Source organism: Carcharhinus amblyrhynchos, unplaced genomic scaffold (genome assembly GCF_965287045.1).
Source record: "Carcharhinus amblyrhynchos unplaced genomic scaffold, sCarAmb.v2.hapA scaffold_52, whole genome shotgun sequence".
In the NCBI taxonomy this organism is placed as follows: Eukaryota; Metazoa; Chordata; class Chondrichthyes; order Carcharhiniformes; family Carcharhinidae; genus Carcharhinus; species Carcharhinus amblyrhynchos.
In genome coordinates, this window is record NW_027649793.1 from 1,495,564 (window position 1) to 1,509,105 (window position 13,542).

Sequence of the window (13,542 nt, forward strand, 5' to 3'; positions counted from 1 at the left end):
GCTGACACTATAGTTAAGAAAGCCACCAACACCTCTATTTTGTCAGAAAACTAAGGAAATTTGGCATGTCAGCTACAACTCTCACCCACTTTTACAAATGCACCATAGAACGCATTCTTTCTGATTGTATCACAACTTGGTACGGCTCCTGCTCTGCCCAAGACCGCAAGGAACTACAAAAGGTTATGAATGTAGTCTAAACCATCACACAAACTAGCCTCTGATCCATTGACTCTGTTCACACTTCCTGCACATCAGCAAAACAACCAACATAATTAAGGACCCCACGCATCCCGGATGTTCTTTCTTCCACCTTCTTCCTACTGGAAAAAGATACAAAAGTCTGAGGTCTCGTACCAACTGGCTCAAGAATGGCTTCTTCCCTGCTGAATGGACTAAACTTGCATTAAGTTGATCTTTCTCTACACCCTAGCTATGACTGTAACAGTACATACTGCATTCTCTCATTTCCTTCTCTATGAATGGTATGTTTTGTCTGTATAGCGCACAAGAAACAATACTTTTCACTGTATGTTAATACAGTGACAATAACAAATAAAATAAAATCACATCAATTTCCTTCCTTGCCTCTGTCAATATTCTGGGATATATGCAATCAGGCCCTGGGGACTTGTTTACTTTAATGTTTCTCGAGAACCCCAATACCTCCTCCTTTTTGATCTCAATATGACCCAAACTATCTACAGACCCTTCCCCAGACCCATCATCCACCAAGTCCTTTTTGATGAATACTCACACAAAGAACTCATTTAATACCTCACCCATTTCCTCTGGCTCCATGCAGTTTCCCTCCCTTGTCCTTGAGTGGACCAACCTTCTCCCTGGCTACACTCGTGCCCTTTATATATGTATAAAAAGCCCTGGGATTTTCCTTCATCTTCATTATTGGGTCTCCACCTTCTGCACCAGATCTGAAGATCCTACCCTCTCTGACTGGGATCCTGCTGACCCCTTCCTTCATAAACCAGTGTTGATTGATAGAAGTGACCATGGGCTGGTCTGGGAGCTAATCACCTTTGAGACACTCAACATTCAAATAGGAAACAGGACTGTAAACAATTGGACCATTTAATGGCTGCATACTTTATCTAAAATTATCACACCAAGAGTGACTGACACTCCATTCAAACCCTTCATCAGTTCCAGTCCATCGCAAATGACAGCAGTTATAGTGCTTCAAGCTTAACCACTCTGGGGGGCCAATACTGATGTGGTTTTGTACTGACACGAAGGAGATGGTGGCAGTGGAATTGCAGACCATGATTCAATCCCCAGGATTTTAATTGGGGATTGAATAAAACATAACTCAAGTCCCACACTCTAACGAGACTGGACTAATCAGAGTCCAATGTTGTCCACATTGTCTGCTGGTAGGCTCATTTAGCAGATCTATCGGCTCTGATTAGTACCCCCAAGGTCAATGGCCAGCACCGGGCCCCCTATTGGAGGAGCCCTGCGCCGAGCCATGGTCTGGTTCAATGTTAGTCCACCTCTGGTTATAGCTTCTTTCAGAATGGCTTCTAACATTTTCCCAGTGACAGATGGGGGGCTGTCTGTACTTTTATACTTTCTGTCTTCCTCCCTTTATTCAATAAAGAAATTACATTTGCCATCTTCCAATCTAATGGAACCTTCCCAAATCTAGGGATTTTCAGAAAATTGAAACCAATGTATCAGCTACCTTACCAGCCACTTCTTTTAAGACCCTAGGATGTAATCCATCAGGACTCGGATCTTATGAATCCACAGTTTCAACAATTTACTCAGTATCACTTCTCTGTTGATTGTAATTTTCCTGAGTCCCTCCCTCCTTTCCATTTCCTGATTTAAAGATGCTTCTGGGGTGTTTCTCTATATATAGTGAAGACTAATACAAATTTTCTGTTCATTTCATCTGCCATTTCCTTGCTTTGCATTATTAATTCTCTGAAGAAGATTCAAATGGACTCAAAACATTAACTCTGTTTCTCTCTCTGCAGATGCTGCCAGACCTGCTGAGCTTTTCCAGCATTTTCTTTGTTTGTATCAATTCTCCAGACTGATTTTTATGGGGCTGAAACTCACGTTGTAATTAGTTTCTTTTAAAATAATTTAAAGCATTCAGCTACTCGAGCTTGCGATGGGAACTTTGGGTTACTGAGCAGTTGTGGGAATATTGGCCACAACTTCTGAGTTATCTCTGCTAATCTAATTCTGATGTGTTCAGCATCCCCAGGTTTAATTGCTCCATCATTGGTGGCTTTCATCTCCGCCAGGCTCGAATCGCTGGACTATTCTTCTTAAATCTCTGCTTCACTCACTCACTTTACCCCTTTAAGATCTTTCTTAAAGTTTTTCTTTAGTCCTGTCTTTTGGGCTATGCTAATCGGCATGCTGTGGCTCAGAGACGTGTTTAGATTGATAATGCTCCTGTGATGCACCTTGGGACATTTTCTGACGTAAATATTGATGTAAACATAAGTTGTTCCAACCCTGAGAGTGTCCTGTCCCACCAGCACGACAGACCCAGCAGAGGTAGCGGAATAGTCATATACAGTCTGGAGGGAGTTGCCCTGAGAGTCCTCAACATCAGCTCTGAACCCCATGAAGTCTCACAGCACCAAATCAAAACTTTTTTTTTGCTTTATTCTGTCATGGTATGCGGTGTCGCTGGCTGGGCCAGCATTTGTTATCCCTCCCTAATTGCCCTAGAACTGAATTGCTTGCGGAGCCATTTTCAGTGGGAGTTAAGAGTCAACCACATTTCTGTGGGTCTGGAGTCATATGTAGGCCAGACCAAGTAAGGACAGCAGATTTCCTTCCCTAAAGGACACTAGTGAATCAGAATGGTTTTTACAACAACCAATGATAGTTTCATTGCTACCATTGCTGAGACAAGCTTTATATTCCAGACTTTATTAATTAAATTTAAATTCCATCAGGTGCTATTTCTTCACTGTCGCTGAAACAAAATCTTGGAACTTGCTCCCTAACAGCATTGTGGACTTCAGCGGTTCAAGAATGCTACTCCCCACCACCTTCTCAAGAGCAACTCTGGATGGGCAATAAATGCTGGCTTAGTCAGCGACACCCACATTCTATAAATGAACAAACAAAAAGTTTTTTTTAAAGGAATTGTGTTCAAAATTGAAGAGCACACAGAGAAGTTATTTGTTCAGCAATAAATGGCTGGAATATTAAACTGAAAATAAATCAGCTGAATGGCTCACCGAAAATAGTCTGCTCAGAATATCAGTAATAGAAGTGAATTTACTCCTCTTATGCCTGGAAATTGTTTCTCAGCCAGTGTTTCCACCTGAAATTACTGACACCTTCCGTAGATTCTAAACATTGTTCATTAGACACTGAGAAAATCACAACCTGATCCATTCTCCAGTACAAATCATTCAACAGCTTTATGTTCCTGAAACCACAGGGATTCGCTTCATGATTGTTTTACTCATGAAATAGTCTCAAAGATTAAGAAAAAAGAAAGACTAAAACAATCTCTGACCTTCTTCCCAGCTTCCTCAATCATTGTACCACTCTACCCTGGGTACGTGTAATAACTTCAAAGATGACTCACTGTGATTTCAAATTATGAAGGGTTTATTATCAACAATATTTATATATGTACAAGCAACAGCCCACAGAACTGCAAAACACCTCTACTGTCTTCTTCCTGGCTGCAACTGATGTTCCTCCCTGACCCTTGCATCTCATTGAATCAGCTTCGCACACTGCCTCTCCATAGGGTCCAGCCTGATCACATGGTCCTCAGCGATTGCCCCTTTGAAGGGGCCATGCTACCACAATGCAAGTCTGTTGTTCCTGGTCAGAATGCATTTACCATCTAAATTTGTTTTGCTTTTTTCTTTTTATCATGGGACATGGACATGGCTGGCTAGGCCAACATTTATTGTCCCGAATTGCTCTTGAGAAAGTGGTGGTGAATCAGCAAAAGTGTAAAGAATACAAGAGGGAGTCGTTATAGTTTCTTTGTAAGGTTCTGTCCTTTTTCGGTCGTTATCCTGAGTTTATTTTCCAGAGTCATGGATTTTGGATGAATGAATAGCACACAGGTGAAATTTTATTTGTTTCCTTCAGAGATTAAATCTGTTCCTTCAGTCAGTGTGTTGACATTATTTGAAATGTTGTGTTTTACAGAGAGATTCCGTGTTCATGTGCCAGACGATGCTACCATAGTCACTGTCGGTGATGATGTTGTATTAGATTGCCAACTGGTACCAAATATATCTCTGAATAACCTGGAGGTCCGATGGTTTACATTGGACTCTGTTTCTCCAGTTCATTTATACACTGGCGGACAGGATCGACCTGATGTGCAGGACAAAGCTTATCGAGGGAGAACAGAACTTTTTAAAGATGAGTTTCCCCGCGGAAATGCCTCTCTCAAACTGAAGAAGATAAAAACATCAGATGAAGGGAGTTACACGTGTCTCATTGATTCCAAAACATACCGTGATGAAGCAGTGTTGTATCTGAAAGTTGAAGGTTTGTCCATCTTGTTGTAAATTACTAATGAGTAAATGATGAGTATGAGGCACAATAGTCAAGTTTCAGCATTGTTTTTAGGGTACAGGGTAAACAGGAAAGTCGAGTTGAGGGCACAATCAGATCAGCTATGATCTTGACAAACAGCAGAGGAAGCTCAAGGGCCAAATGGCCTACTCCAGCTCCTGATCTATATGTTCCTGGGTATGTGTTTTTAAAATCATGAACAACAATTAGAAAGCTCCACATTATTGGAAAATGAAAGCCACAAACAAATTTAATGGAAAGTTCAAAATTTTAGCAAATAATTTAAACTGCTGTCATTAGCCCAGACTGGAAATCCCTGTTCCCTTAAAATGCGACCTTACCTCCTACTGTACAGACAATTAACACAGAGAAGAGCAAAGTATAATTGGACAAGACTCAACAAGTATTCTGTTTGCAATCTGATGCAGTCAGCATTACTCAGGCTGAGGCAGTCAGTGCAGACACCAATTCTGCTTGGCTATGCAGATATTAATCTAAATGTATAACAACACCAAAGGTGCAAGACTCCAGCATTCAGACAACACACATGCTAACATTCCTGAGTTCAGAGTGCAGAGTCTGAATGATCCCAAGTCCAGAAAGCACATGGGTAACAGTTACCTTCCAGGGATCGTTCTGCACTGACTCTCTAGTTCAATTCACCCAACATAATATGTTAACGCTTCTGAGCTCAGGCAGTATGAAATCCATGCAGCAATTAACTTTCAGCCCCTTGTGACCCCGCCCCATGATTATCATAATGTTATCTTTTGTCCTTGTGCTGGGAAAACTGCCATCAGGTGCCTTGTCACATGTTGATAAGGGGAACATTATTGGGTTAGCTGAAAATTAGCATATCCACCCTGTGCAACCTTTCAGTGGAAAAGGGGATGTTGCCTTTTCTATCAACAAATTACTGCTGTGAACTTTGAAGAGGTGACATCAGCAATCCCATTTCCACTTGATTTACAACCTGTAAAAAAATAAGCCTTCAAGACATATGTAGAGTCTGATTTTCCAATCTCACCCCTCGCTGGGATTCTCCAGTCCCAGTGCTGTAAATGGAGACTCGGCTGAGCGCTAAATTCTCCACTCTTGCTGACAGCAGCAGCTGGGCATGAATGGCCTGAGAATCACAGTCATGGGCTACTTTCCCAGGACAATATCCTGGATAAAGTGTCAAACACCATGTGGCATTTCACTGGGACAACTAGAAAATTGGCCAGGAATGTTGTGTCTTTGAAAAGCAGAACAAATCAAACCAACCACCCATTACCCCATCAGCCTACTTCTAATCATCAGTAACCTGATGAAAGGAGTTGTCAGAATGAATTCCACTGTCATTAATGTGAGGCAATATTCAGCCAAGTATGACACTGAAGAGTCGAAGTAAAATGGAGGTCAATGAGATCATGTAAATAGCCTCCTGTGGTTACAGTCATATCTGGCGAGGGCTGGGAGTTTTGAGAGATGGTAAATGGTAAAAATTGGCAGAAAATATGGAATTGTCAGTGACATAGGGAATGAGGAGAGTCACAGTTGAAAGTGGACACAATTTAAGGCCAGAGGATGTTAGTTTGATAGGACAGCAGCAAGCTAAAATATTCCATCTCACTAGATATTTCTATTATGTAATCAGGTCAGAGCAGGCCGAAGCGGTTGAATACCTACTCCTAATTCCTGTCTATCTTGGGGAGATATTGGAGACTGGCTCTGTGTTGGTGAAGAATGTTCAGCCCCAGTCGATCAGAGGCCCTTTTGCTGTACTATCTTAGCGCTCTCTTTATGTGTTTTATGCTATCAGAACAAAAAGCTACAAATGAAATGGAAATAAATTCAATAACCAGGAACTGCTGATAGCACTGCAGCAGTTGTTGATGAAGCGATTGAGTGAGGATAAGATGAAGGAACTCAGAATGATTGAGAATGTTGGAAACAGGAAAATTAGTTTGATTCAGATTCATAGACCTCTCCTGTCTGCAGAACTGGTGGTGACAGGAGAGTTTGACACATTATCCACCAATGTGACATTGTCTATTTTATTCTATCTCAAAGTTAACATTATCCCACTGATTGGGTGAGTCAATGTAGACATTGTTAGTTCTACAATAATCATTAAAAGACTCAACTAATTGTAGATTGTTGAAATTAAACATTTAACAATTTAAAATGAGTAATTGTTTGATTTGCAGGTTTTGGAAACCGGCCTTGGATTCACCTGGAGGAAAACAACAAAGATGGACTTCGTATTGTGTGTGAATCAGATGGATGGTATCCTGAGCCAGCGATACGCTGGGAGGATGGGAATGGACAAGATGTGACAGCGCAGTCTGAATGGGAATTCCTAAAGGACTCCAGAGGCCTTATTACTGTCCAGAGTCATATTGATGTCAGAAGTAGTTCTGTAAACAGGTTTTCATGTTTAATGGAACACCCATTATTGAGGAAAAGACGAGAGGCCCATGTCCAGATATCAGGTGAGTGCAAATTAAGTCAACGCTTTGTTAAAATAAATATTTCCTCATTGTATTTCTCCTGAAGGCACTAACTCAGACAGAGTGAGTTGGCTGTTGAGATAATTGACACATTGATGGTCATTGAAAGTCCTATAGATTTTGGAATGGTTCCTGCAGACTGGAAGGAAGCAAATTTAAGAAAGGAGGGAAAAGAATTACAGATCTCTGAGCCTGACATCAGTGGGAGAGAACAGGAATGTAGTGTCAAATATTGCAGTGTAGGAGGTCCAGGTAAAAGGGCAAAATTATCCCTCCCTGCCCTGACAGGTTTCATGGCAGGTGGGATCAGAGAATGTAGTGGAAACCAAAACATTGGAATCCTGCCGGTATGAAAGTGTTTGCAATTCTCCCATTGGTGGGTTAATGGAGAGTCGGTTATCCTGCTAACCAGTGATATGAATGCTATTTGCACTCAATATCATCTTATGAATGTTGATCAGATCTGCTGCTTGATGAAATCATGTGCTGCCATCCAAACTTGCGTCATGCCAGTGGCAAATCACACAGGTCTGAATCACGTTTGAAAAATGGTGGCAAACCTCACGTTGTTCATGACTTCCAGATGAGTTTTATTCATTCACGGGCTGCGAGCATTGCTGGCTGGTCCAGCATTTATTGCCCATCCCTAATTGCCCTTCATTTCAGAAAGTATTTAAGAGTTAACAACATTGCTGTGGGTCTGGAGTGACATGTAGGCCAGACCGGGTAAGGATGGCAGATTTCTCTCCTTTAAAACATTTCAGAGTGCTACATTCAGAGCCTACCTGTCAGCATGCTGCGCTGGTCTTGTTGCAATACTAATGGAATGCCAGACTGCAGGGGTTGTCGAGTTGGTCTGCTCCTGGGTGGGTGTCTTTGTAAGAACGCATTGTGCAGCAGTACTCAGGCAGGGGTGAACATTTAGCATTCAGATTGGGACACACTGAGGGGCAAAGGGACAGGAAGGCAGTCAAATGAGTTGGGAAAGGGAGGGGGAAACACGGGGCAAAGCCATTATATTAACACTAATGAAGTTACAAAGGTACAGTTTTACAGTGTTTGCACACCCATGACCCAAAATGATTTCAATATTTTTTTATTTTCCTAACCCTACCGCTATGTCTGGGTTCAGTTCCAATATCTGCAGCAAAGTTAGAGGCAGCCTGCTGACTGCTATGTTCTGACGTCTGTGATTACCTTGGCAGATGTCCTCTCGAGACCCAACGTCTGGCTTGATAAGGGTCTCCTGTTCAGGGGCAGATGCCCCCTTTGTGGCCCAAGCAGCTGGAGTGGATGTGGTGTCAGGCAGAGGAGATTTTGAGCTAATGTACACCAATTCAACATCCAACCCCACCAGGGAACAGGCATCACAGCTGTCTGCACCCAGCACCAGCGCAGATACTCACACTTTGGAGAGATCAGTAAATAAGCAAACTTCTGGGTGATTCATAAGAACATAAGAACATAAGAAATAGGAGCAGGGGTAGGCCATCTAGCCCTTCGAGCCTGCCCCGCCATTCAATAAGATCATGGCTGATCTGTCGTGGCTCAGTTCCACATTCCCGCCCTCTCCCCATAACCCTTAATCCCCTCTCTTATCAAAAACCCATCAACCTGCGTCTTAAAAATATTTAGCGAGGCAGCCTCCACCACTTCAACGGGCAGAGAATTCCAGAGATTCACCACCCTTTGAGTGAAGAAGTTCCTCCTCAACTCCGTTCTAAACCGCCCCCCCTTTATCTTGAGGCTGTGCCCCCTAGTCCTACTATCCTTTCTGAGCGGGAAGAGTCTCTCCACCTCTATCCTATCCATCCCATTCATCATCTTATACGTCTCAATGAGATCTCCCCTCATTTTTCTAAACTCTAACGAGTACAAGCCTAATTTATTCAGCCTCTCCTCATAGCTCAACCCCCTCAACTCCGGCATCAGCCTAGTAAACCTCCTCTGCACTCCCTCCAAGGCTAAAATATCCTTGCGTAAGTACGGCACCCAAAACTGCACACAGTACTCCAGCTGCGGCCTCACCAATGCCCTATACAGCTGCAGCAAGACCTCCCTACTTTTATATTCAATCCCCCTCGCTATGAAGGCCAGCATCCCATTCGCCTTCCTGACCACCTGCTGCACCTGCAAGCTGGGTTTTTGCGACTCATGCACAAGGACCCCGAGGTCCCTCTGCACCGTCGCCTTAGGTGAGCGCCTCAAAACTGAAGATCCACAGCAGGCAGAGGCAGGGATGTCTCAGGGAATCGTGACTTGGAGGGATGCCGGATTCTGAGACTCTGCTGAGACCCTTGCCGATGATGTGCCCCTGGGCCCGGTCATCCCACAGCTGGTGTAGCTTCAAAGGTAAATCGCGAATGCCAGGAAAGGGCCATAGTATCCCTTTTCAGAGTGCAAGGGTCCTCTCACCATCAGTCGAGGAGATGGTGCTGTCACTTCAGCGCACCGAGGCTAACACTGCGACGATAGCGTCTGTAGTGGAGACCTTAGTGCAGGACATGCACTCCAGGGCAGGAGATGTCCGCAACACTTATCACTTTTGATAAAAATGATGGAAGATAAGTTTGGCTGTACATGCTGATATGATAACGAGGTTGATTAGAGGAACTAGTTTAGTAGCAGAGAAACAGCTTTCTGTGGTTAGCTGATGACTAGAGCTGCAAACTACTGTCTCTCTCTCTCTCTCTCTCTTCAAAGTCTGTCTGAAGGCTTTTGGTCTGTTAACCAATTTAAAGCAAGTATGCCTGGGTTTGCTAACTATATTTAAAGTGGGTTGAAGTCTATGGTAGTACTGTTGCTTATTTGGAACAGAAATAGTAATAAGTTATTAAGAGTTGTTTCTTTTTATGTTTAAAGATTGCTCAACTGTTCAATTTTTCAAAAGTTAAGCTGCTTCATTTTGCTTGAGCTATATTTAAACTGTGTTGTGAATGAAGCTTGTTTTAATAAAAGATCCTTAATTTCTCAGTAGAATCGCACTTGGAGTGATTCATCCTATCCTCAGATTTATGCCACAAATAAAAAAATTGTTGGGGTCTGGTCTGACTTCATAATATACCTCGGTGTTCAGGTCTGGGATCCTAACAGTCCTCATACAGCCTGACCAAAAAGCAGGACAAACCAATCGGTATTGTGGTGGAAAGTTGAATCCCCCACTATCAACATCCCAGGGGTTAGCTTTGACCAGAAACTAAACTAGACCCGCCACATAAGTACTGTGACTACAAGAGCAGATCAGAGGCTGGACTTTCAGTGGTGAGTAACTCACCACCTGTCCCCCCAAAGCCTGTCTACCATCTACAAGGCACAAGTCAGGAATGTGATGGAATACTCTCCACTTGCCTGGATGGGTGCAGCTCCAACAACACTCAAGAAGCTCAATGAGATTCAGGACAAAGCAGCCCCACTTGATTCATACTTCATCAACTGCCTCAAATATTCACTTTCTCTATCATTGGCAGATAGTAGCAGCTGTGTGTACCAGCTATAAGATGCACTGTACCAGATGACTACAGTGGTTCTAGAAAGTGGCTCACCACCATCTTCTCAACAGCAGTTAGTGATGAGCAACAAATGTTGGCTTTGTAACTAACATGTACGTTCCATAGAAAAACAATAAAATACTGATCCTGTGCTTTTGTTTTTACCTCAGGTGAATTCTTCCCTAAAATCAACATGTGGCTGGTAATTTTCTGGGTGTTTGCAGGCCTTGTGATTATGGCTATTGCTGCTGATATACTTGTTCACAGAAAAGAATACAGAAAGATTCAAGGTAGGAGCACAAATAATAGTTTGATATTGTTATTTTAGATAGGCCTATAAAACGTTAAATGTGTTTCCAACTGAGGATGAATTGTGAAGATAAATTGCAATTGAATTATAATTGTAGGAAATTTTCACCATCTGAAAATCAGTCAGCAATTAAAAAAATCCAATCAAAGAGTGGAAAATTGTGTGTTCAGGTATCTCTTAGTCAATGTACTGCTAATCCAATGAAGGAACAAGCATGACTTGACCTGGGTTAGAATGGGAAAAAGAGCTAGACATGAGGGCTGCCTGCATTACTAACATTTATTATAATTAAAGCAGAACACTACATAACTGGAACCCTGAAATAAAAACAAAGTGTTGGAAAAACTCAACTGAGTTCCGAAGAAGTCGTATTGGGTTTGAAACATTAACTCTGGTCATCTCTCCACAGATGCTGCCAGACCTGCTGAGTTTTTCCAGCATGTTCTGTTTATCAGAATTTATTGTTCATGCTATTTACCATGAAAAGGAAGTGGTGAGATGCCTTCAGTGTGGTATAGGTACGGCCCATTGTGTTTTTATAGCAGTTTGATACACCTGAGTGGCTTGCTGGGGCACTTCAGAGGAAGTAAAGAGTCAAATATTTCACTGTGGATATAGAGGATTTCCTGTCCTGCAGGATAATCTGTACTGACCTTACTATTATCAATCAGATTAGTTTTTTATTCTGATTAATTGAAATTAAAATCCCTCTGCTGCCATGCTGGAACTTGAACTCATTTCTCTGGAGCATTAGTCAAGATCTCTAGGTGACTCAGACAGTCCTGTAACATTACCACTTATCTCCCTTGATATGGAGGAACATTAGAAAAACACTGAGTGCGAATTTGGGTTTAGTATCGGAATAGAAAATAAATGTTGAGAACAGGAATCCTTGACTGATAATTGTGATTTGTTTTGATACAAAAGGGACTTTGTCCAGATTGAAAAAGAGAAAAATTATCAATGTGAATTTTTGCTCTGCAATTCCATAGAATCCCAATAGAGGCCACTCGATCCATCGAGCCTGCACTGACTCTCGGACAGAGCATCCCACCCAGGCCCATTCACCTGCCCTATCCTTGTAACCCCACACATTTACTATGGCTAATCCACATAACCTACACAATTTTGGGCCCAAAGGGGCAAGTTAGCATGGCTAATCCACCTAAACTGCACATCTTTTTTGGAGTGTGGGAGGAAACCAGAGCACCCAGACGGAACCCACGCAGATACTGGGAGAAGGTGCAAACTCCACATGAGGCTGGAATTGAATCTGGGCCCCTGGAACTGTGAGGCAGCAATGCTAACCACTCTGTCACCGTGCCGTCGGTAACAGTTTCAGGGTCACCATTACTGAGAATAGCTTTCAATTCCAGATATATTAACAGAATTTAAATTCCACCAGCTGCTATGGTTGGTTTTGAACCAGTGTTTTCACAGTGTTAGCCTGAACCTTTGGATTATTCAAATGTAAAATCACCACAGTCCCAGATGATCATAGCCTGCTGTCCCCTTTGAGGGTGACTGGTGGTGATTTAACCTGAGGATCACCACACCTGAGGCAAGGGGCAATGTTGAGAAAGTGGGGCCTTCATGAATAATCTCAGCTGGTATGGGAATTGAACCCACGGTGTTGGCATCACTCTGCATCACGAGTCCAGTTACATTACCACTACATTACCACCTGCTTACACCTTCTCTATAATTTTGTTGCGAATTTGTTCCTCTCTGTCTTTCCCACTAGTAGGTGGCCTATAAGTTATACCAGACAATGTAATTGGACCTCTTTTGTTCCTTACTGTTGGCCAGATAGATTTTGTTCTTGACTTATCTGGGGCATCCTCTCTTTCCAGCACGGCAATCTTTTCCTTGGTCACGACTGTCTCCTTTCCTTCTTTTCCTCCCTGAACACATTGCCACCAGGAATATTTAGTTCCTAAAGCAAGGACGTAGGATGCTGGAAAAACTCAGCACGTGCAGCAGCATCTATCAGGGGAGAAAGTAGAGTTAACATTTCGAGTCTCTGACTCTTCATCAAAACTGAAGGGAGGAAGAATGTAGAGCGGAAGACTTAGAGCTTTAAGAGATTGCAACAAAAAGTAGCAACTTTAAGAACAAAAGACAGATGGCCTTGTACGGGAGGGGGAAGGGAGGGAGGTGGATATCTGCCGAGGGTTTGCATTGAGGCAGTACCTGTGTGAGATAGTTTAAAAAAAGGTTTAAATTGGAGGAGGAAGCTGACAACTAAAGCTGCAAACTCAATGTTGAGTCCTAAGGGCTGAACCATGCCCAACCTGAAAGGAGTGTTGGAGCCTCGAATGGTGAGGAGGGAGGAGGTAAAGCAGCTTCTGCAATTGCAAGGGAAGGTGCCTTGGGCAGAGGATGGGGATTTGCATGTCATGAGGAATGGACCAGGTTGGCGTGAAGGAAATGGTCCCTGTAGAATGCTGACAAGGGGGCTGAGGTGAAGATGTGTTTTGTGGTGTCATTACGTTGGAACAAACAAGCTCCAGCAACTTACGGATACCAACATCCATCATGGAAACTCCACACCTTCCCATCCCTCTGACCTTCTTCTAACCACAGCCCTTGCCCTCTGTCCACTACCCTCAGACCTCCCCCTCTCTGATGAATGTTCAGTGCTCAGCAGAGGACTCCATTTCATCTCTTTACATTCTCTTCTCAATGAAGTTCAGGCTTGGCACAA

The 13,542-nt window shown here is 42.9% G+C and overlaps 1 protein-coding gene and 1 long non-coding RNA gene across 3 annotated transcripts in view; both read left to right on the plus strand.

Moving 5' to 3' along the window:
• Positions 1-13,542, plus strand: part of LOC145337537 (uncharacterized) — a 105,569-nt gene that overhangs the window by 17,295 nt on the left and 74,732 nt on the right. The window lies entirely within an intron of this gene.
• The window catches only part of LOC145337569 (butyrophilin subfamily 1 member A1-like), a 40,028-nt gene that overhangs the window by 6,856 nt on the left and 19,630 nt on the right, over positions 1-13,542 (plus strand). Inside the window, exons 3-5 of the mRNA XM_080182361.1 lie at positions 4,168-4,515; positions 6,735-7,019; positions 10,696-10,815. Of these exons, the coding sequence (XP_080038487.1) occupies positions 4,168-4,515; positions 6,735-7,019; positions 10,696-10,815 (753 nt within the window). The remainder of the gene's footprint in view (positions 1-4,167; positions 4,516-6,734; positions 7,020-10,695; positions 10,816-13,542) is intronic.